At 40.2% G+C, this 24,790-nt stretch overlaps 1 protein-coding gene across 4 annotated transcripts in view; it reads right to left on the minus strand.

The window, feature by feature from the left end:
- Window positions 1–24,790, minus strand: part of ASCC3 (activating signal cointegrator 1 complex subunit 3) — a 544,393-nt gene that overhangs the window by 502,466 nt on the left and 17,137 nt on the right. For 2 of the 4 annotated variants that reach the window (XR_012655518.1, XM_075063855.1), the window contains exons 2-4: window positions 20,818–20,968; window positions 10,854–11,004; window positions 567–1,150 (exon numbers count right to left, since the gene is read on the minus strand). Coding sequence is in view for 3 of the 4 variants with exons in the window: in XM_075063855.1 (XP_074919956.1) it covers window positions 567–1,150; window positions 10,854–11,004; window positions 20,818–20,907 (825 nt within the window). In the remaining variant the exon portion in view is untranslated. Of the gene's footprint in view, window positions 1–566; window positions 1,151–10,853; window positions 11,005–20,817; window positions 20,969–21,036; window positions 21,095–24,790 lie in introns of those variants that run through there. The other 2 variants (XM_075063856.1, XM_075063857.1) reach the window with 2 other exon arrangements.

Below are 24,790 nucleotides of genomic sequence, written 5' to 3' on the forward strand. Positions count from 1 at the left end.
ACTCATTATTTTCACAGTTTTCCGCAAAAAAGATGTCCACTTGCATTAAAGGTAGAGGAAATTTCTTCTTAAGGTAAATGCGTGACTATTCTGGTAGCTTTTGAGACTTGGCATATTGCTAAAGCTATAATTCAATTGCATGGGGCAATAGCTGAGTTGAGTGTATCATGTTTTTGTCTTTGTGTTTAATAATGAAATACCATATCTTAAATCACTATACACAAGTCTGTGTACGGTTTAAGATATTTGTAGTATGCTGGGCAGAAAGACATTGTATATATGTTTTTCTGTTTATTATAGGAGCAATTTCTTTTGAAAAAGAACAGGAGTACTTGTGGACGTTGGAGACTACAAGATTTAGTGGGTATAAGTTTTTGTGGGCTAAAACCCACTTCATCAGATGTATGGAGTGGGAAAATACAGTAGGAGATATATATCAGGAACATGAAAGTTGGGGTTGCCTACCAGCTCTAACAAGACAAGTCATTAAAAAAAAAAGGAAAGTTTGCTATCTGTGTCACATTTAAATAAATTCTCCTACAGTATTACTTATATAGCTACTGTACCTCATTCTGAAGCTCGTCACCACTTTTACTAGATGCAAGCATCTCATACAAAGTGCAGCAGAGATCATCTGTTGTTGGTTCTCCAGGGGTTCCTTTTAGCGATTCATTTAGAAACTTCCCAACCTCACACCACAGAAAAGAATCATCCACTTTTTCCAATGACTTGCCATCAGAGTTATTGCCATAGCAATTCTGGAAGTGTTCCAAATGGTTATTCAGAAATTTCTTGTAATCTAAGCTTATAGTTTTCTGTTCAGCAGCCTCCCCATTTATTGGCAGTTCTTCAGAGTGATCCAGGTCATGCATGTCAAATGAAAATACTATATTTTTACCAAAGAATACTCTGTTATCACCATTTTGCTCTTCAGCAATCCGTATAAGTGCAGTAAGCTGTTCTTCAGTGAAGAAAGAAGCAATCCGGCATGTGGCATGACAGGCAGCAGTAGCAGATGACGATGGAAAGGGCCCAAACATCTGCTTGATTGCCTTTGTTTCATCATGACCAACGCATTCCTTCATGTGAAACGTCTTAAAGAGAAAAACAGCTCCACTTTCAATTGCTTCTTGTCCATTTTCAGCTCCTACTGTGTACAAAAACAAAAAAAAAACTTTACTACCTAAATTCTAACAACTAAGATATTTCTCTTTTACTGCCTATCACATAACTATATTCAATTAGTTGTTCCAAATACTGTTATATGAGCAATGAAAGTGACATGACAAAGGTGTCGTAACAAAAAAGCATATAGCTTTTACTCTTTTTAGTTGTACTTTTATTTATTAAGTATTTCTATGTCTATCACTTTGGTATCCTATAGGAACTTAAAAAAACAAAACCACACACACACATTCTCACATTGTCAATATTCTTTGTACAAACTAACATTTTTAAAAATTGGAGAAGGTTTTGAGGATGTAAGTCAAGCAACCTGACTGAACGTTCTAAATTACTTTAGAACACAAGATCAAGCCAAAGCTCTTCTCTGCTCCTCTAGCTCGATTCAGCCACTAGGCATTTACTGCATACTGTACAATACATACATTCTAATTTTAGAACTAATGCAACATCATGTTTATCTGTATCAGTTAATGCTGGATACAGATATTTTGTTTATGGACAAAAAAATTTACAGTGTGCTCAAATCAGCAAAAGCATAAAGAATATTAATTTTATCATTTATATTTATAAATCAGTGTCAATAAGAGCTTCTTAGGGAACCAAACACCAAGAGAACCTTTAACTTAGTTATTGCTGGTTTTGCTGATGATTTCATTTGCCTTGTTCTTGATTTGTCTCCTTTCATAAGTAATATGTAAATATACTAATTTATGGTGAAATGACGACTTATGTAAATTCTGGCAGACACTGTATACCCCTAAGTTTTCTTTATTTGCTTACCACTGTTCTGGGTTAAAAACAAACCAAGAGAAACCCAAAACATCTTTTGTATTAAATTAGCTTTAATACATCAGGCGCTTTGGGAAGCAAAAAGGCAAAAGATAAATTTAATTTAATAATTTCTAATGAGTGCACTCAATACTGGGCTGCTCCCTGGTTACTTTTAATTCCTTTAAAGTGTTTCATTACCAGACATGGATATCCTAGGAATCAAATGACAAAAAAAAATCTACCCACAAACACCTCCTCAAATATTCATGCTTAAGTACAAATCACGTTCCTTAAAAGTCACGAAGAATATTATGGATGCTCTATATCTTTGAAAAGTTTCAGGTGTTTTTTCATTCATAGGCTATAGAGCAATTACTTCTTTGTATCCCAGTAGAACAAATAATGCTGCCACTCACAGTGCAAGTTAGAAATATTTAATCAGAACTAAGACAACCCTGAATGCTGATGATTGGCTAACTAAAAGTGATAGCACCTGTGCCTGCCTGAAGACATTGGTCTTGAGTTTAAAGAACAATAGCAGGGCAGCCTGAACTTCTCTCTATATCTAGGGTGGAATAAGCCAGATCTCTCCTTGCTCTCTCAGCAATGCAAGCTGAGTTAATCTAGTCAGCACCAAAATATTAAAAAAAATATCCTTAGGAATTCTAATAGGTTTCAATCAAATTAATTCTGAGATCTCGGGGACAGCATATCGACTTTTAACTTCACTTCCTCCTCAGAAAAGGACTGGACATGAAGACAAAAAAACCTCAAGAATTCGGATGACGAAGACTCAGTAACTAGTTCTGTGATGTCACCACCTGTTCACACAAAGAAATTGTTATAGTATATATAGAGCTGAATAGCCAGGATTTAAAATAGTCTTCATCATATATAAGAAGAAAGTTATTACAAATAAATTGATTTTCTGCACAAGGATTTAATGGACTAGTTTTAGAAGATGCTAAGAAACCTTGAAGTCAATGGTACTCAGCACCTTTGGAGACATCAGGCCACAAACTGAATAATGCATAATTCAAATAATGCAAAATAAGCAAGATTGAAGTTACTTTGAACATTAGTAAAGTAATTTTAAAATAGTTGTTTAAATCATTCCTGTAACTTAAATTAGGTAAATTTAACTCAATAAGATGGCTAGATTTAACAAGTTCTACTACTCATTATTTATGTTGCAAAAATTGGGAAACATATTTCTGATTTATTTTAAACTAACTTAGTGTTGCAAGTCTTCATAAACTAAGCTACTGGTTCCTAGTTTGTCTAGAGAACAAACCTTGTTTGGTCCTGGCTAAAAGATAAATGGCGAAGGGGCATCATTTTGCTCTGCTATGTTAGGCATCCTTGAACCATATAAGAATGTAATGAAGGGTTTTGCAAGGACATTATGGATGAGCACTAGGCCATCCCTCTAGCCATTCTACCCATGCTCATGAGAGCAAATTCAGGGAAAACAAAATTCTAGGCTCAGCTCACTTACAGGTCATATCACTCCCCTTCTCCTAAAGGAAATTATTTGGATTCAGAAAGATTTTCAGCTGACATTTTCTCATCAAGAAGAACCAGTTAACAGTTTATTAGAGGACTTGGGGGGACATCATTCTGAGCCTAGTTTAATCATCAAGGGAGCTATTTCAACGAACTGGTCCATCATAACTGATCTTATTACATGAGAATAGGAAACACAAGGTATGATTTTTCATTGGTGTTTAAAGAGGCTATTGCCTTTAAGGGTTGGAATCTGGGGATTTAGCTTGCATTTCTTCACACTGGGAGGTTGTCCACAGAAGCAGGTGAGATGAGACAGACGTTCAGATGACATTGAGTCCACTGGAAAATGGGAATCTGACTGTTTCAAGTCATACATCAAGGCATTTAAGCACCCAGGTTTCTAAGAAAAGATTTTCTGGTTTTAAAACTGCTTAGCTGCAAAGCTACAAGGAAAATAGAGTAAGGACCAACATCTATGTCAGATCCCATCTCCCACTGTGATGCTCAAGCAAAGTGAGGAAGGGAATAATAACTGGGCCTACAAATTTACTCTAATTGTGTGTTTAAATGGAAAAAGTAAGTAACTTTATAAAAAGGTACAATAATTTATAACAAACAGTAATTTTATAGAAGATAGGAAATAAACGGTAGGCATAAATAGTTAATATTTACAATGAAAAGTGGTAAACAGTGGGGTCCCCCAAGGATCAGTACTGGGACCCATGACGTTCAACATATTCATAAATTATCTGGAAAAGGGGGTAAACAGTAAGATAGAAAAGTTTGCAGAAGGTACCAAATTACTCAAGATAGTTAAGTCCAAAGCAGACAATGAAGAGTTAGAAAGAGATCTCACAAAACTGGGATGACTGGGCAACAAAATGGCAGATGAAATTCAATGTTATTAAGTGCAAAGGAATGCACAGTGGAAAACAATCTCAACTGTACATACAAATTGATGGGGTCTAAAATAAAGAGATACTGGAGTCATCATGCATAATTCTGAAAACTAGGCCTAACTGATAGACAAAATAAATGAGAGAATGCACTATTCCACCCCCCCTTTCCTTTTTGGGTTAAAGACAGACTTTGGTGGCAAAATAGAGAAAAACAGATGGAGGCCAGGAGAACAAGCTTCATCATCATAGGTGCAACCCCAGTCCCTCATTGTCCTGATCCTGAAAGATGTCCTGATCAGACTGTGAGAGAGACTGACCCAAAAGACATCGTCACCTCTTCTGGCTACTGATGAATCCCAACCACCACCTAGGACAAAATGGGATCAGACTTTAACAACAGTTCAACCCCATCTCAACCAGCTTCTTTTTCCCCCCAAAGGGACAGGTATTACCATCTTTGATAGCATCTAAAGACTATCAAACATGGGACTTTTTTCCTTCTTAAAAAAAAACACTTCTCCTCAACTAGAGGTTAAGGGAACAAGGGATGTTGTTAAAATTAATGCCTTATTTCATACTGTACATTTCAAATGCTTTACCTTTTATCTTTAATAAAAGATTTAAATGATTGTTAATGGTGTGTTTGCAATAGTACTAAGCAAACCCCACACGTTGTTTAACTTTGTTTAATGCTGGATGGTGACTGGGGCCACATCTATACATACAGTAGCACAGTTGTACCAGTACACCTGCACCACTGCAACGCATCTGGTGAAGACACTCTTATGCTGAAGAAAGCCCTCCTGTCAGCATTAAAAAAAAACCATCTCCACCAGCAGCATAAGCTAGGTCAGCAAGAGAAACTCTCCCGCCAACATAGGTCTGGACACATAAGCACTTACGTCACTCAGGAAGGTGAAATATTAGTATTAGGAAAAAAAGTCTATATGGATGCCCAGTAGCAGTGAAGAAACTGCAAAGATTTTATGACGCAGAGAGCAAAGTGCCATTTAGTCCTCCAATGCATTTTCGGTTGGGAACAAAAAAGGGAATAGAACAATTTAGCCTAATAAACCCAGAGTGAGATGGGGGGGGAAGGGGGGGTGTGCGCGTGTGTAAAAGACAGAATGGCCTAACTGGCCAAAATAAATATTAGAGATTGCACAAAAGCATAAGGAAATTTGGGCTACTAACAAACAAAACAAATATGGAAAAATTGAGGCAGAAGTTCTGATTATTACTTTTTGGAGTGGGGGATTAGGTCCAGTATAGATACCCCAAAGAAGGTAGGCTGACAAAAACTATTCAGGGAGTTATAATAGAGCAGCAAAGGAACCATTAAAACTCCACCAAGTTTTATAATACCCCAGCTATTTTCCACGTGCAAGAAAAAAGGCCAAGGAGGGGATGTTGTGGAACCATCGTTGTGACTCCAGTAGCAAAATTAGAAGGGGAAAAAGGTAGAACAAACAGGATTAGTATCCCTATAAAAAAAAAAAAAAAAAAAAGTATTTGTGGCACTTTAGAGACTAACAAATTTATTTCAGCATGAGCTTTCGTGAGCTACAGCTCACTTCTTCAGATGCTTGTTCTTTTTGTGGATACAGACTAACACGGCTGCTACTCTGAAACCTATAAAAAAGGGAGTCTCAGAATAAAAGACTTGTAACAAAAGGGGAATATCAAGGATAAGAGCTGTAAATGCATTATACCCCAGTTTCAAAAGAAATACAGGGAGTCAACGGTCTCATGAGTACCATCCCCTTAAGTTTACCCATAACCATAAAAATAGGGTTAAAGAAGTTGAAGCAGATATAATTTAAAAAATGAATATGGAAAAAAGTGGTTATGGAATTATTGAAACGAACAGAGTTAATTGTTCTATTGACATAGCAGATAAGATCCTGTGGAACATGCCTTAGATAATCATTTTTAGCAAGTGTATATAAGTTGATTAATGTTCTTATATTAAAAGAGAAGGAAAATATTATCGTTCCTATTAAATCTTAAATAAAAAGTTGTTTATAAAAAAAAACTCTAGGGAGGAAAAGGTTTCTTCTTTATTTGTTTTACAGAAAGAGCCAAGATCAACACTCTTTTGGGAATTAGCGCTTGCTGGATCCTGGTATGGTGGAATGAATCCAAAGGTGCAGAATCAATAAGGAGTATCCAAGCGAAGGAAGGGAAAAGTTATAACACAATGGCATGCAAGTGGTCCATAGGGATGATGGATAGAGTGTAGCCTACTAGTCTGAAGTGCCAAATATCAGGAGCAGCCAAACATTAAATACCCAGTGAGTAACCTTACCCATCCCATGGGATGAAGGAGAGAGCATCAAAATCTCTAACCTTAAGTGGATAAAAATGTCAATGGGTCTGGACAAGAAACTGAGCACTGTGGGCACAACTAGTCAACATAACATCAATGCGGCAGAAGATAATGATTATAAATAGTGGCCCAGGAAAAGATAAACTTATTATATGGCTTGACGGTGGAAAGGCGTATATCTGGAAGTATAGAGGGTTAAGTAATTGTACACATATTTTGAGGGAGAATCCCTCATGTGTTTTTATAGCATGGTATGCCCCCAAATGGACAAAAGAAAAAAAAAGAGACCATATCGTTAAAATGGGCCCATATGTGTCAATATGGGCAATGTCTTCTTTAATATAATTGATCCATAAGGCGGACACAATTGGGGAGTGGTTCATTGTGTGCCTCAACAAAAGATAATACCAAGGATTCAGTTAAGTTTGCAATGACCTCAGTAGACAGCCAGTAGAGCAAAACAATGGGTGTACGAGAAATAGATAAGCCAAGTTTTGTTTTCCAATTGGTCTGAAAGTAGCAGAAATATAACAGGAAACATGTAAGTGGGGTATGGAGGATTGTTGGACCCAACAATTTTAGTAAAATCCTTGCCATATTATGGGTATCCAAGCCTTAGCAAGTTAAAATTGGTCATTATATATAGAATTCACAGTCCATTTTCATAAATTTCTTTACTATTTTAAAAGTCTTGAATTTCATGGTTTCAGATACTTAAATCAAACTTCACGGTGTTGTAACAAAACATGAATACGTATTTTAAAATGGCAGAATATAAACACGTAAAGCTCTTAAGACTCATCATTTCTCAAACTGGGGATCCCAACCCAAAAAGGGGTTGCAAAGCTATTGTGGGGGGAGGAAGGGGTTACAATATTGCCACCCTTTCTTCTGTGCTGCCTTTAGAGTTCAGCAGCCAGAAAGCAGCTGCTGTTGGTAAGGTGCTCCGCTCTGAATGCAGTGCCGCCACCAGTAGCAAAACACAAGGATAATTCTAGATAAAATGACAATGTTCTCACATCCAAGATCTGAAGTTTCATTGTACGCAGGATGGAATGCAGTTTAGAGAAGAATACCAGGAGATGAATCAACTAACTGATGTGGAAGTCAGAAACTATCTTTGGCAGAAACTTCAGGTTGAGGCCCAAGAGTGACTCTGTCCATGTGAAAGGCCATGTAAGGAGGGCACAAGATGAGGACCTGGATGGGGCCTAGCAGATGAAATTGCCTCACTCATGGCTGTCTTCACTGATAGACAGTAAATACAACAAGTAGTCAGTGGCTCAAAGTGGGGAGACCCATCAGTCCAAATGATACTAAGTTAAGGTCCCAGGAAGGAAAGAGTTCCCAGATCAGGAGGAAAACCGTGTGAGAGTCCTTTGAGGAATCTCACCATCATGCCAGGGCAAGGAAACAATGTAGGATTTGTACAGGAGCATGATTCTCTGAAGCAATCAGGTCTGTCCCTTAGCTTAATACCAGTATACCTGTCAGGGGCATAGCCACAGGTGGGCCACGGCCCACCCACTTAGCATCCAGACCCACCCCATAGCCCCGGCTCTGCTCCTACCGAAGTGCTTGCCCTACTCCTCCCACCCAGTGCTCCAGCTGGGGAGCAGGGTCGGGGCACGACGGCTTGCCCCGCTCCAGTGCTCCAGCCATGAAATGAAGTCAGGGGCTTGGCCTGCTCCTGGAGCCCGCCCAGCACTCTGACCAGGGAGCCAGGTCAGGGTCTTGCCCCACTCTGCCCACCAGACGCTCCTGCCAGAGAGCAGGGCTTGCAAAGCTCCAATCCCTGCTCCCCTGCTGGTGCACCAGGGCGGGCAGATCGGGGCAAGTCCCTGACCCTACTCCCCAGTGGGAGCACTGGGCAGGCGCAGCAGGCCAAGCCCTAAGCACCAGGCAGGGGGGCAGAATGGGTGGGGGAACAGGGTGCACATTTTTACAAGTTCCCCCAGTTTTCTGGGGGCCCTGGCCAGAGCATCCATTCCTTCCCCTCCCCAAAGAACAGGTAGGAGGAGGGGAAGGTGGCCCTGATCACTCCTACTCCATCATTGCCTGCCCACCCCAAGTCAGGGCCCACCCACGTGTACCGTCCTGGCTACCGATACCTGGCATCAATTTCTGATCTAGCAAATAGCCCAGTATAGCTGAACGCAGAGTGGATACTGGCAAAAACTGACGCTGCTTCCCAGAGAGAAAAAAGTCACTTTGTATGTCAGCCTGGCCAAGGGTTGTCTACTTTGGAGCAAAATGTCTCGAACCACAGCAAAGCAGTCTCTTTCTGTATATGTCATTCAGGCAGTCACGTGCAAGGATGTTGTCATAAATGGATAGTTAAGGGTTAATGTCTCTTTTACCTGTAAAGGGTTAACAAGCTCAGTGAACCTGGCTGACACCTGACCAAAGTCCCCGATTGGTCCAAGATACTTTCAAATCTCGATGGAGGGAACTCTTTGTTTGTGCTGTTCTTTGTTCTCTCTTGGGGCTAAGAGGGACCAGACGTGCAACCAGATCTTTCTCCAATCTTTCTGAAACAGTCTCTCGTGTTCAAAATAGTAAGTACTAGCTAGAAGGCGGATTAGTGTTTTGTTTGTTTTCTTTATTTGCAAATGTGTATTTTGCTGGAAGGATATTTTACCTCTGTTTGCTGTAACTTGTAACTTAGGCTAGGGGGCAGGGAGTCCCTCTAGTCTATATAAACTGAAGACCCTATAAACATTTTCCAACCTGGGTTTACAGAGATAGAAAAAGTAAAAACTTTAATTAAAAGCTCTCTTTTTTAAGAACCTGATTCATTTTTTTCTTGTGTAAGACCCAAGGGGATTGGGTTTGAATTCACCAGGGATTGGTGGGGGGAAAGGAGGCGGGGGGAAGGTCAATTTCTCTCTGTTTTAGGATCCAAGGAGTTTGGATCAGTGTATCCCTCAGGGTAACCCAGGGAGGGGGAAGGAGGGGGAATGGTTTATTTCTCTTTGTTTTAAGACCCAAGGGGTTTGGGTCTTGGGTCCCCCCAGGGAAGATTTTGGGGGACAGAAGTGTACCAAAACACTATATTTTGGGTTGGTGGCAGCGCTATGAGATCTAAGCTAGGAATTAAGCTTAGAAGGGTACATGCAGGTCCCCACTTTCTGGACGCTAAAGTTCAAAGTGGGAATAATACCTTGACAGATGTATGTCTTGGATCTCATAGGACTACCAAGGTGATGAGCTGTCATATTTACACATAACAGGTTTATATAGCTTAATCCCCACCAGTCATATTTACCCTATGGCTGCTGTTTGAGATTTCTGAAACAGTAACCAGGAAAGAATACAGGAAAATTTAAGCCTACCACCATCAAACTCAGGGAGATAATCCTTAGCCAAGCATCAACTATGAACGAAGAATACCTCCTTACCTACAAAACATCTCCTTGACCCTTATACTGACAAGGGGTGACTAGGAGCTAGTGTGGTCCAACCTCACCAATAATGCTAATTGAAATTTTTTCAACAACAATAACAAAAAAAAGACTTTTAAAAAATGGGGTTTTGTTGAAAACAAATTTTTCCCCACACATTTTGTCTCAAAGTTTTGTTTAAAAAAAAAACTGAATATTTTTCAGTAAACATTTTCATTTTGACACACTCACCCCCTTTAAAACAAAAACAAACAACAACAAAAAAAAACAACCAGTAACTCCACTGTCCCCTACACTGGTAAAAGGGGTGGTGGGGAGGTTAAAATTAGTGGCTTCTTCTTTGTCTCTTGTTTCCCAAGTGTCTAGTTTCAGAATGATAAAGTAATCAAAAAATCCATTCTCTACTATTATAGTACTTCTGCACTGAAGTAGATACCACCAAACTTGTTCTCTTCTCTGCTAGTTGATGTGTCAAAAGTAACTGTAACACCTTTTAATTATTGGAAATTGATTAAAGAGCAATAAGAGACAGCATTCTAACTGTATGAGAAGCATCAATTCCAGAAAATGGAAAATTAAGTTAAATTAGAAAAATGTCCTGAGGCCCAAATTCCAACCTTAGTTATGCATATGTAACTCAGATTGGCTTTAGTTTTCAGGGTATATCTGAGGGAAGAACTAAAGAATACAAAACGCATATCAGCTTAAAATTTGGTTTTCAGGCTGATATTAGATTACTAACAAATTAAGACTTACCTATTTGTTTTGCAGCCTGTAATAAAGTTCTTAAATGTCCATTTACAGACTGCTGCTCTTTCTTGTCCAAATGATCTTCAACAAATTTTACTATCTTCTTCCATGTAAGCTCAGAGCTCATTAACTGTTTATGTAATTTTGACCTTTTATTCTGAAAAAGAATAATCAGAGAAAATAAGTGCATTTTGTTTAGAATTAACATGCAGTTCGTAAAAACAAAGGCTAATAGGAGCTGCGGAGCCAGCGCTTGGGGCTAGAGTGACCAAGTGTCGACCGGAACACCCAGTCGAAAAGGGACCCTGGCAGCTCCAGTCAGCACCATTGACCAGACCGTTAAAAGGTCGGTCGGTTGTGCTACAGCACTAAGGCAAGCTAGTCCCTATCTGTCCTGGGACATCGCGCTGCACCCCTGGTCCAGCTGCTAGGCAGGGGGGCCATGGGGATCCACATGCTGCCCCCATCCTGAGCACTGACTCCGCACTCCCAGCCAATGGGAGCTGACGGAGGAGTGGTGCATGCGGACGAGAGCAGCTCATGGAGCCTCCTGGCCACCCCACCTAGGACTCAGACCTGATGGCTACTTCCAGGCATGCACAGCATGGTGCCAGCATAGGTGTGGGAAGTAGGAGTGCAGGGGATGGTTCAGCATCCCAAAGTTTTATGAGGGGCCACCGGTCCCACCACCCAGCTGCTGGCTCCATGCAAAAAAACTTGGAGGTGCTCCCCACGCCTATGCCCTGCTGCTGGCTCTCCGCCCACACTCCACTACCCAACCGCGTACTAGGTTCTTACTAAACACATTAAAACATCAATTTGCCTTCCTTCCTGGGCACCTCTTCTACATAATCTGCCAATACTTCCAGGCTCTGCAGAGTCCTTACTTGATGTTTTAATGAAGCACGACCTTCCAGGGCTTTCTCCCTAGAGCCCTTTTTGGCCAGTAAGCTCCTATTGCCTCCCCTCCCATGGGACTGTCAGCCTCTCCCAAAAACCATTCCACTGCCCCTGCTTCCTGTTCATCTCTCCTTAATGACAACAGGCTCTTTACAAAGGAACACCTATCCTCTTCTTAGCTGCATTCAGTTAATGGCCAGAGGCTTGGAGCTAGCCAGCCCCATTCATTAAACGGTCAGGCTACCCTGTTACAGGAACAAAATAAGGCTTCTTGTCTGATCTGTCTTCCCACTGCACCATCATCCAACTTCCAGTCATCAGCCTCTGCGCCTGTCCCCCCACATACATACACTACAAGCTCTCCTCCCAGCCCCATCCTCCCTCACTAAGCTCATTGTCACAATCTCTACAACAAGCTCCTTATCCAGTCAATCAAGTCCACTCCACAAAGCTGTTTCCTCACCTAATGTGTCTTTCCCCTAACCCTGTCCAGTCCCAATCTCCCAACTCCAGGCTCCTCAACTGACTTCATTCCTTCTCCCATCCCCACCCCGGCTCCTTGTCCCAGTCCCCTACTTCTCTCACACACCCAGTTTCTCATCCAATCTGTCTTGCCTCTACCCTCTAGTCCCTGTGATCAGCCCCACAGCAGCCCAGAGAAGCAATTCCACGAAAAGCCTTGCTCAGCTCCCACAGCCCCATACTAGAACATGCTCAGTGCAGACGTAATCTTTGGAGAATATAGCTGCTGAACTCTAGTAAGTCTCTAACAAGCATGTGAAGGCCTATAACTTGGCCACATTTGGACAAATTTTCACAAGAACAGTAAAAGGCAAATCCCTGACACCGTAACGAACGCCCTTCCAAATGTCAAGTGCCTGCTGCAAAGTTTGGAGATGTTAGAGCTTCTCAAAATAATTTCTTACAACTAGTTCATTATGAAGAGCAAATCAATGTCTTTTTCCTTAATCCAAATTTTCAAATGGACTGAACCATGTACGCTGAATCTTTGCAAAAAAAAAAGTTCAGCATGAGGCAGTGTCACGCTCTGGAGTGCAATGTAAACCAGCAAGGGTGTGTGTGTCACTGCCTGTCCTGTAGCGCCTCAAAATGCTCGACTGCCGCTCTCTTCACTGGACACTTCCAGCCATCATAAAAGAATGCACCGAGTGTCCGTTTAAGTAGTCATGGTTCAGTGCTCCGATTTCAGCAGCCTTCTTAGGTAAAAGATCACTTGGGGTTCTTTGCTCCTCTTTTATAGTCTAGTGCACCTTTGAAATGGATTCTTCTGAAGATTACTTTGGGGAGGAGGTAAAGTTCATGTTGCTTTCCTCACAGCTTCAATGAAGTCTGGTGGCAAAATAAAGTTCCAGGCTGGTTTCTTTGCCTGATGGTTATTGCTAAAATACAAAGTGATCTGTTTCCTACAATCTCCTTCCTCCCTGCAATGATGCTGAAAGGTCATTTCCTCTGCTTGTTGAACCTGTTTATCATCTATGTAAATTGCATTTCCATTGTCTCCAAATGTACTTTGGAAATACCTTTATGGTAGTAGAACCACATTCTTGTCTGGAGTGGGATAGCTTTAGCCCTGCCTGGCAAACATAATTTAATAACAATTTTCCGTGTTTTAATTTGTCCTCTGTACATACACCACACAATAATATTAATTTTCAGCATGGTATTAGCTTCTATAGGTATCTTACATGACACCTTTTAGATGGTGGGCTATGAATGCTCACAAAATTGGGGGTTGGGGTGAGGGCTCTGGGATAGTATCAGAAATGAGAAGTTCAGGGTGCAGGAGGGGGCTCTGGGCTGGGGTAAGGGGTTAGGGTGCGAGCTCCAGCTGGGAGTGCAGACTCTGGGGTGGGGATGAGGGGCTGGAGGTGCAGGAGTGTGCTCTGGGCTGGGACCGAGGGGTTCAGAGGGTAGAAGGGGGATCAGGGCTGGGGTAGGGGTTTGGGGTGCAGGAGGGTGTCAGGGGTGCAGGCTCCAGGCCGCACTTACCTTAAGCAGTTCCTGGAAGCAGTGGCATGTCCCCTCTCTGGTTCCTACATGGAGGCAAAACCAGGCAGCTCCGCATCCTGCCCCTGCCCCAGGTGTTACCCCCACAGCTCCCATTGGCCTGAAACCACGGCCAGTGGGAGCTGCAGGAGCGGCACCTGCGTTCAGGGCAGTGTACTGAGCCACCTAGCTGTGCCTCAGTGTAGGAGCCAGAGAGGGGACATACCACTTCTTCCAGGAGCTGCTTGAGCTGTGGGGGTAACACCTGGGGCAGGCGCAGCATGCAGAGCCGCCTGGTTGTGCCTCCATGTAGGAGCAGGAGGGGGGACATGCCACTGCTTTCAGGAGCTATATGGAGCCATGGCACACATGGAGCAGGGCAAGTCCTGGACCCCGCTCCCCATTGGGATGCAGCCCCCGGGCCATAGTTTGCCCATCCCCATTCTAGATACATCAGTGACTTGGGGTATACTGAACTGGTGAGGCCAACTGAAACTTATTACCAGGCATCAGTGAGCCTGTTGTTGTTTTGGGATGCTGTTAGGGTGACCACCAGACAACCATCATGGACAATCTCAACCTGAATGATTTAAGTTTGGCACAATCATAAGCTACTGAAAACAGGATCTTTATAACAAGAAGCATTGAGCAACCCTCACTAGAGATGTTGCTACCTGCATCACCTATTTATAAATTCTATTTGCTCTCTATCTTCTCTTTTCCCAACTAAATATACCAATACCAGTATTTGTAAACTTTCCTGAAATGGAAAACCCAAACCATCTCTCATTCTAGTCATTACCACTGCCCTTCTCTATTTTTGTATTTTTAAGGAAAAAAGATGTAATGATAAAAGGAATGGAATTTTAAAATATGTAAACATCTCATTCCTCAAAAAGTACTTTCTCCTTTACCAGTTCCATTTATTCCTGTGGCATCATCCTGGATGAAGAGTAGCAGCAATGGTAATTAGAAGTGCTGGACCTGAGGAATACTAACAAACATGTTTATTATTCAGATTATTCTATGACATTCAGCACTGGAGATTATTTAAGAAAAAAAGCATTAAATAAAGTGCACTGCAATATTTCCCTCCAATTTATGCTGTATTAGCTGTTGCTAATGTTTGGTTCAATGTTTCACTTAGTTGCAATAGTTAGCAACAACAGGAATAGAAGGCTAAAATCTGATCTCAGTTACAGTAGTGGAAATCTAGAGTAAACTGAAGTCAATCAGGTTACTCTGCATTTACATAGGTGTAAATGAATTCAGAATCTGGCTTCATGTGCTCTCCTATGAGTGGGAGTTTCACATAGATCCAAAGTGCCAGATACCAATTTATTTCTAGCAATTTGCTCTAAAGAAGAATCTGGTTGGTTAGAGAAACATTTTAAAGAAAAAAAAAAAAATCATGCCACAGGTTTTTTTTCTTTACCTTTCATTTTAAAAGTTGCTGGTCTTGAATACAGTCAGCAACTTTTACTCCTTTTGACTTTTATAAGGATTGTCTTAAGGTTCAGTTTCCTCTATAGCTGTTACACTTGTTCAGTTAATCACCCTTGCTTTGATCTTAATTATTATTTATAATTAGTCATACACAAGCACCCAACGGGTCTAATCAAGATTAGCATCTCATTGTTCTCTGTACAAACCTAAAAGGGAAAAATTACCTGTGTTCACTTGAACATTTCCTTTGTCAAGTAGCAAAATCCATAGATTTTAACCTTCGATCTTCAGCTTACTTGTAGTATTGGAGACAGACCTGTCAGACATTGGAAGCAGCCTAGACTCCCTCTATAGAAGGCCCACCAGTTTAGATAAATTAAGATTTCATCCATCTTAACTTCAGTGACTTAAAAATAAATTTATGCCGGGTTTATAATAGTTATTGCAGACTAAGATAACAAGTTTACTTAATTCACCCAGGATGAGCCACATCTGTAGTCCCTGCTAATGGAAGAACATAAACATATATGTTTCAAGATATGTGACCACTGAACAACGTGTTTGATTTGAGTTTCATGCTTTGTCATCAGTTTGCAGGCATACAGACTCTGGTTTTCCACAATACCTTTACCAATCCTCTAAGTCAATATTGCTTTGCTCAAGTCTTCCTTTGCTTTTTGCTTCCCACACAACCAGAAGAAAAACTCCTAATTTACTTCTGCTAGAGTTTCAGAGTCCCATGTGTTTTTTCTCCCAAACTACAGTTTCTGGAGGTTTGCAGCCAGATTACAATGCTAACATTTTCAGAAAAAATGATAATTTTTTAGGTACCGTTACTAACATTTGTGAAGTTAAACCTGGTAATTCCACCCATCTATAGAACCAATTTCTCCTCTAACATTCAATAGTCCTATTAATTAGGTCAGCCTCTAAACCCCCATAAAATTGTTTAATAAGGCATATATTTTTTTTCAAGTTTCTCACAAAGGACTGCATAAAAATGTTGCAAGTAGAAATTCATCTTTCAGAATAGCAAAACTATGATTAAGATTTTTATTTAACAGATACAAGGTTATAACTAACCTTTCTGGGTAACAAATAAACTGGCCACTATTGTCTCGCTCAGATATTTTTAATGGTTATCATAACTGTTGATCAAACTTTTATTTTAGTATTAAAAGAGTAATAATACAATAGATACACAGCAATTACAGGTGCAACAGGTTCCAACTCCCAAGCCAGTCCAATGACATACTGTATTGCATGCACAAAAAAAAGTGTGTAAAATGAAATGGTTATTTTCTTTTAATATCACAGTTACTGAAAGATTGTCACAGATAACAGATAGAGGTGAGATGACTTGAACACAGTTTTGGTTAGATAAACACAATTTGCTTCCATAAAGCACAATTTTCTGGCTTTGGAAAGGTTGCGCACCCCCTGGGAGGCCAGTAAGTTTGGCAGGCCATTCTCAGGCTGTCCAACTGCTCAAGGGAGAAAATGTCACAAGGGCATACTGCAGGGAGGTTTAAGAGATGGTACTAAAAAAATTTTTAAAAAATACTCAAAGTGGAGGGAACTACCACCATTGCTTTGAGATGTCACCTCTACCTAATCTCAACCAAGAGCATATTTAGCTTTAAAATGTGTGTAAATAAAGAGTATAATTATCTCAGCAAAATGTAAGACTCAACAACCCACTTTTATTACAGCTAAATGTTCTGTTTCCAATTATTGGTGGAGAACGAAATGTTCTCCCGTAACACCACCCTGGCTGGACTAAATTTGGAAAAATTTAGAGATGGAGAAAAATCCCTATGGAAAAATCAAACTTGGAAAAGAATTTCAAAAGCTAGTTACCTTTCAGTCAATTCATGAAAAAGAATTACTCTTCAACAATCAAGTATCAGAACTTCAGCTCATTTTTGTTCATTAATTATGCACAGCAATTATTTTGTTTCACAGTTAGTTTCCTATTTGTCTGTTTTAAATTCTTAAATTTTATCAATATGAAAAATCCAATTTAAATACAATTGTCTAGCATACACCTTAAGTATGGCATACACCTTAAGCACATATATACACAGGCTCCCAAGCCCTATGTAATCAGACTGCATGGAGGGACCACCATAGTGGTGTGAAGGGATGAAAACCATCTATCCATCCAATAGCATGTGTACGCTATTTGGAGATAGAGGGGAAAGGGCTTACACCTGAGGACCTGCATATCTCAGTGGTCATCAGACTACTCTGACTCAGGGCAGATACCAACTTCATTAAATGTTAAGAACAGCCATACTAGGTGAGACCAAAGATCTACCTAGCCCAGTATCCTATCTTACAACAGTGGCCAATGCCAGGCGCTCCAGAGGAAATGAACAGAACAAGTACTCATCAAGCGATCCATCTTGTCACCCACTCCCAGCTTCTGGCAAAGAGAGGCTAGAGACACTATACCTGACCATCCTGGCTAACAGCCATTAATGGACCTATCCTCCATGACTTTATACAGTTCTTTTTTCAACCCTGTTATAGTCTTGGCCTTCACAACATACTCTTGCAAAGAGTTCCACAGGTTGACTGTGTATTGTGTAAAGAAATACTTCCTTTTGTTTGTTTTAAACCTGCTGCTTATTAATTTCATTTGGTGACCCCTAGTTCTTGTGTTATGAGAAGGCGCAAATAACACTTCCTTATTTACTTTCTCCACAGTAGTCATGATTTTATAAACCTCTATCATATCCCTCCATTAGTCATCTCTTTTCCAAGCTGAAAAGTCCCAGTCTCATTAATCACAATCACTCCTCATATGGCAGCCGATCCATATCCGTAATCATCTTTGTTATCCTTTTCTGAAACTTTTCCAATTCCAGTATCTTTCTTCTGAGATGGGGCGACCATATCTGCACATAGTATTCAAGATGTGGGTGTATCATGGATTTACGTGGAGGGAATATGATATTTTCTGTCTTATTATCTATACCTTTCTTAATGATTCCCAACATTCTGACACTTTTTTGACTGCTGCTGCACACTGAGTGGATGTTTTTAGAGAAATGTCCACAATGACTCCAAGATCTCTTTCTTGAGTGGTAACACCTAATTTAGAACCCTCATTTTATATGTATAGTTCGGATTCTGTTTTCAGATGTGCATTACTTTTCATTTGTCAACACTGAATTTTATCTGCCATTTTGTTGTCCAGACACTCAGTTTTGTGAGAACCTTTTGTAGCTCTTTGCAGTCTGCTTTGGATTTAACTATCTTGAGTAGTTTTGTATCATCTTCAAATTTTGCCATCTCACTGTTTACCCCTTTTTCTAGATCATTTATGAATACGGTGAATAGGACTGGTCCCAGTTCAGACCCTCGGGGGGACACTACTATTTACTTCTCTCAATCCTGAAAACTGATCATTTATTCCTATGCTTGGTTTCCTATCTTTTAATCAGTTATCTATCCATGAGAGGACCTTCCCTCTTATCCCATGACAACTTATTTTGCTTAAAAGCCTTTGGTGAAGGAACTTGTTAAAGGCTTTCTGAAAATTTAAGTACACCATATCCACTGGATCCCCCTTGTTGACCCACTCAAAGAATTCTAGTAGACTGGTGAAGCATGATTTCCCTTTACAAAAAACACGTTCACTTTTCCAACAAATTATGTTCATCTATGTGTCTGACAATTCTGTTCTTCACTATAGTTTCAACCAGTTTGTCCAGTACTGAAGTCAGGCTTACTGACCTGTAATTGATGGGATCACTTCTGGAGCCCTTTTTAAAAAATGAGCGCCACGTTAGCTATCCTCCAGTCATTTGGTACAGAAGCAGATTTAAATGATACGTTACAAATTACAGTCAGTAGTTCTGCAATTTCACATTTGAGTTCCTTCAGAACTCTTCGGTCATTACCATCTGGCCCTGGTGACTTATTACTGTTTAAATTTATCAATTTGTTCCAAAACCTCCTCAAATGACATCTCAATCTGGGACAGTTCCTCAGATTTGTCACCTAAGAAGAATGGCTCAGGTTTGGGAATCTCCCTCACATCCTCAGCCGTGAAAACGGATGCAAAGAATTAAATTTAGTTCCTCCGCAACTGGCTGTTTTAGCAGGCTTCCTGCTTGTGCTGTACTTAGAAAATTTTGCTATTACTTTTTGAGTCTTTAGTTAGCTGTTCTTCAAATTCTTATTTGGCCTTCCTAATTGTATTTTTACACTTTACTTGCCAGAGTTTGTGCTCCTTTCTATTTTCCTCACTAGGATTTAAACTTCCACTTTTTAAAGGATTCCTTTTTGCCTCTCACTGCTTCTCTTACTTGGTTGTTTAGCCACGGTGGCACATGTTTGGTTCTCTTACGAAGTTTTTTAATTTGGGGTATACATTTCAGTTGAGCCTCTATCATGGTGTCTTTAAAAAGTTTCCATGTAGCTTGCAGGGATTTCACTTTTGGTGCTGTACCTTTTAATTTCTGTTTATCTAACTTCTTCATTTTTTGTGTAGTGCCCCTTTCTGAAATTAAATGCTACAGTGCTGGGCTGCTGTGGTGTTTTCCCCACCACAGATATGTGAAATTTAATTATATTGTGGTCACTATTACCAAACGGTCCAGCTATATTCACCTCTTGGACCAGATCCTGCGCTCCACTTAGGATAAATCAAGAATTGCCTCTTCTCTTGTGGGTTCCAGGACCAGCTGCTCCAAGAAGCAGTCATTTAAGGTGTCAAGAAACTTTACTTCTACATCCCATCCTGAGGTGACATGTACCCATTCAATATGGGGATAGTTGAAATCCCCCATTATTACTGAGTTCTTTTATATTTATAGCCTCTCTAATCTCCTTGAGCATTTTGCAGTCACTATCACCATCCTGGTCAGGTTGTCGGTAGTATATCCCTACACTATATTCTTATTAGTCAAGCATGGAATTACTATCCATAGAGATTCTGTGGTACAGTTTGGTTTTTTTAAAGATTTTTAAATCATTTGATTCTATGCTGTCTTTCACAAATAAACACCCCCACTTTCACAATAAGCCAAAAATCAAGCTAATCCCATTTCAAAACAAGGCCAAAACAAGCCAATCCCTATAAACTCAACACTCTGTGACTAGATCCCCCTGGCGTACAGTCTGTTGGGGGGGGGAGTGCACCCCACTCTCTCCTGCTCTTGCCCCTGCTTATCAGGAGCCAATCCAAAAAAGCAACAAGCCAAACACTAGCCAACAAGCAACTCACAAGCCAACTGAGCCAAAAATAAGCCCAATTTCAGCATTTTTTTCATGGGTTTGGCATGTATGGCCTGCAATCTATTACTCCTGCATGGAGTAGAAAAGCCCTTCTATACAGCCAACCTGTCCCACAGGGGTAGCCATCAATGCAAAGCAGAAGATAGGGCCTTGCACAAACCCTTCAAGCCAAGGTAAATTCAGTCATGTATGAACATAATGGGATAAGTAGGAAATGCACAAGGAATCTATACTTAAACAGTCTTCCTGATCTTGCCATTAACAAAATTACAGTTTACCTTAAGGAAACAGCATTAATAGACTCTTACAATATACACTAGAATTTAAAACAAAAAAAAGCTAAGAAGATAAAACTTAGTATCTTTACCATTAAGTCATCCGATTCTTCACTATAATCATCTTGTTTAGTGACATTTGAAAAGGAGCGTAAAGCTCCCGTAAGACGAGGTAAGGCCATCTGTTACTCATTCAGTGATCCATACAATGAGAAATTAAGTCACACTCCAACTTGCAGAAACCTAAGAGAGAACAAAAAGAACAAATTAAACTTTGCTGATACTTTAAAAACTAATTAATATAAGTCTACCTTCATACAGGTAGAGACAGACATTATTTTTGAGCAGGGGTTCTCCAACTTCATTTCACCGTGACCCTTCTGACAAAAAAAAAACAACACTACTCGACCTCACAAGAGGGGAATAAAGCCAATGCCAAAGCCCGAGCCCCACCATCCCGGGAGGGGGAGGCCAAGCCCGAGGGCTTCAGTCCCAGGTAGGGGGACATGTAACCTGAGCCCTGCCACCCAGGGCTAAAGCCCTTGGCTAAAGCCCTTGGCTTCAGCCCCAGGCAGTGGGGCTCTGACTTCGGCTTTGGCCCGAGGTCCCAGCAAGTTGAAGGCCAGCCATGGCGACCCCAATAAAACAGAGTCCTGACCCACAGTTTGAGAACTACTACTTTTGAGTATTGAGAATTATGCTAGAGACTTCGTGCAAGCAAGTAAAAGCAGGGTCCTTTCCTTGACATACTTACAACATAGATTCAAAACAACACAAGCGTGGGTCACAAACAGGCAAAAATACAAAGTATGGAGAAGGAAATGGGAAAATAGATAAAGGGACAGAAACTACAAAGATCATAATAAAATAAGATGATGGGGTTACTCTGGATGGCTTCCCCCTACCTTGCCTACATGAACTAAAGTTACCAGTAATGGGTAAGAGCATAATTTCTTTCTTTATCATCATCAACACAGAGTATTACAGTAAATCTATGTGACTAACACAGTGACAAACAATTACTATCTATTTGGGAATTCATTTTCAAATCAGCAAGTTTCAGCAGATTTCAGTTCATTCAACTGTTTCCAGAAATGAAAAAAGAGCGCTTCACCATCACACTGTTGCTCTCTTGTACCTTCTCCCTTGGCAATGACTCCACAATTTTTAGACAGGCAATCAAGAGATCACGCAAAGTAAGTAAAAAGTGTCACTTTTACTCAAAATGAGGTTCACTATATTCACCCTTCTAAAAAAAAAAAAAAAAAAAAAAAAAAAAAAAAAAAAAAAAAAACAAAATGTTACTGCACAACTAGAAAGACAAGTGCTTGCAGGCTACATGCACTTTACACACATGAAAACACACTTTCTGATTTTCTGCAGTACCACTGTTTCTACAGTGTCTCAGAAACACTGTTTTTTATATATTCATGTACATTCTTTATCACAATGTGATGTGTGGTGATTCAATATCTATATATTTATATTCCCCATTCTTATAATAATTCCTAACTTCAAGTTTCTTCAATCTAATGCCTGCAACCACAATTACTAGTGATGAGAGGCACATTGTTTTAGATTTGCTTTTAAAATTCTATTAATGTTACTACTCATCTAAAAGTCTGAACATAACAATCCTTCCAAACATGTTTAAAGAGCCATTTAGATTTTTTTAAAACATTTAGTGAGATCTAGTCTAGAAACAGAGCAGCAAAAGTGATACAGTGAATATGCTTTATTAGTCATGTATTATCTGGAAAAATAAACAGTTTTTTTTCTTTTGGTAGTGGTAGTTTTCCAAGTCTCCTTAACATTCATCAGTGTTTTACAGCTACATCCACATTTTTGTCATAAGTCTTACAAGTGAGTCTTAAAGTAAATCCAAGTGTAGTGTTCAAAAACTATTACAATACAGGCAGAGAAATGCCATCAAATTGAGTACAGAGTCTCCTGTCATGTGACCAGCTCGCATTTCAAGCAACAGATAAGTTCAATGAAACACACACCGAGGAAGAGCCTTTCAGCTCTAATTCAAACCCCAGCCGAGGCCACCAAAAGATGTAATCCGTTAGATGGTTAGTGACTCCGTGACTTATATAAATTAGTCATCTCTGCATAGCTTCTAGTGAAAAGGCATTCTCATCACTAAAACCATCATTACAAATACCGTACATTTAGCTAACAACCAGTGCTTCCTAAACTTTTGAAAAAACTGAGTGCCCACTTCAGGAAAATAAACCCATAGTACTCCTCAAGCCCCTCCCCTCACCCCAACCTCATCATGTGTTAGTGTGACATTGGCAGAGCAGGTGCCAACTCATGCCAAGATCCCCATATCTCCACTGAACACTGACAAATACCTAGCTGGTCAGCCAGTCTGACTCACCTGTGTGTTAGTATTATTAAAATAGGTAATAGAGGAATAAAAATTTGCTTAGTGTTTAGACTTTATTGAATGCTTTTAAATTCTTGCATGCATTAAATCTCACATATAACATCTGTATCCTATACTGTACAGTAATATTTAACCATTTGTATTGTAAGTCATCAGACAGGAGAGAATTATTAATAGTGTGAAATACTAGTCTCCAACAGAAGTTGTTACGGTCCTGTCTGATAAGGAAGGCCCATCCACACCAGATGGACTAAAGTGAAACATTAAAAGGGACAAAAGACTGTTGTTTACTCTCCCCACCTCCATGGAGATGAGATTTACCCATCAACTGAGTTTGCAACTTGAAGTGGAAGGAGGAAAGGAAATAAAAACCCCTAACAGGAGGAACTGGATCTTTATACTGTGTGGACTTTCTGGGACAAGGATCATTAGACATAAGCAAAAGGTGTCCAGTGCTTAGCCCAGGTTAGCCCAAAAGGACACAGAGAGCTTGCTTATTATAGACTTTTTTAAATTTAGGACTGGAACTGATTTGTCTGGATGTGTGTGTACCTGTGTGAACTTTGTAAATAACTCTCATTTCCGTTTCCTATATAATCACTCTCTACATAGTTTATTAAAGGATTGGCCATAGGAGTTGGTTTTGGAGTAGATCTAAAGTGCTACTGACCTGAGGAAGTGACTGGTCCTTTGGGACCTGGAGTAACCTGAATATTATTGTGGTACTTGGTGTAAGGAACCACCTACCACAAACATAAGCTTACCTGGGTGGCACGACAGATTACCCAAGGGTACTCCTTATTTAGGCTGTTACAGTGCCTGAGGAGTTTACACTTGATAATTGGTTAATGAAATCTAGAGTACAGAACTCTCAGCCAATTTGGAGTTTGTGCCATGGTTCTTGACAGTCTGCCCTTTGGGTGGTACTCCTGCTCTTGAGCCACTGCTGGACAGCTTGATAGTTGGGTGATCCCATCTTAACATTTTCACCTTCCACACACACATCCCAAACTAGTCCTTCACACTACTTCTGCACTTTGGAAAACACAGTTGTCCATCTTCGTAACATGATGCTTTCTTTCCTTTGCCTTACATGCTATAATCAACAGTTAAAGGTCAACATAAACAATTTTAAGTATTACAAAACTCTGCATGAGGTAGCACTCATTGAAATAAATGTGGCCGCTCACACCTCAGAACTATCATTTCAGGTTCTCTGAACACTCAGGCAAGTCCAGATGCATTGGTTACGTGACCCTCACCTTTTGACGGTTTTCACAACCAAACAGCTTTCTTAAAAAATAAATTAATAAATAAATAAAAGCCGAGATTCTGCAGAACTGATAGATGCGTGTATCCTCTCCCTCCTCACCAGATAGTCCCTTCCCTCCCAAGGACATTAGGAAACACTGTCTTAGATGGTCTCAGAGACACCACAGAATTAACATATAGACTTATAAGGATAGTTCAGTTTCCCTCCTGACAGCCTCCAAAACAAGTCAAAGCTGATTGACAAGTTAGTCACTGGTCAGGTCTTGTGGAAATATCAGTAATTCAACCTTATTCTGGAGGGCTCACTTATAAAGATGCAAGAGTAAAATTTGCATTTTTAAATGTTAAGCTCTTTGGGACAGTTACTGTCTTATTTTATGTTTGTGCAGTGACAAGTG

The sequence above is a fragment of the Chelonoidis abingdonii genome, chromosome 3 (assembly GCF_003597395.2).
Source record: "Chelonoidis abingdonii isolate Lonesome George chromosome 3, CheloAbing_2.0, whole genome shotgun sequence".
Taxonomy (NCBI): Eukaryota; Metazoa; Chordata; order Testudines; family Testudinidae; genus Chelonoidis; species Chelonoidis abingdonii.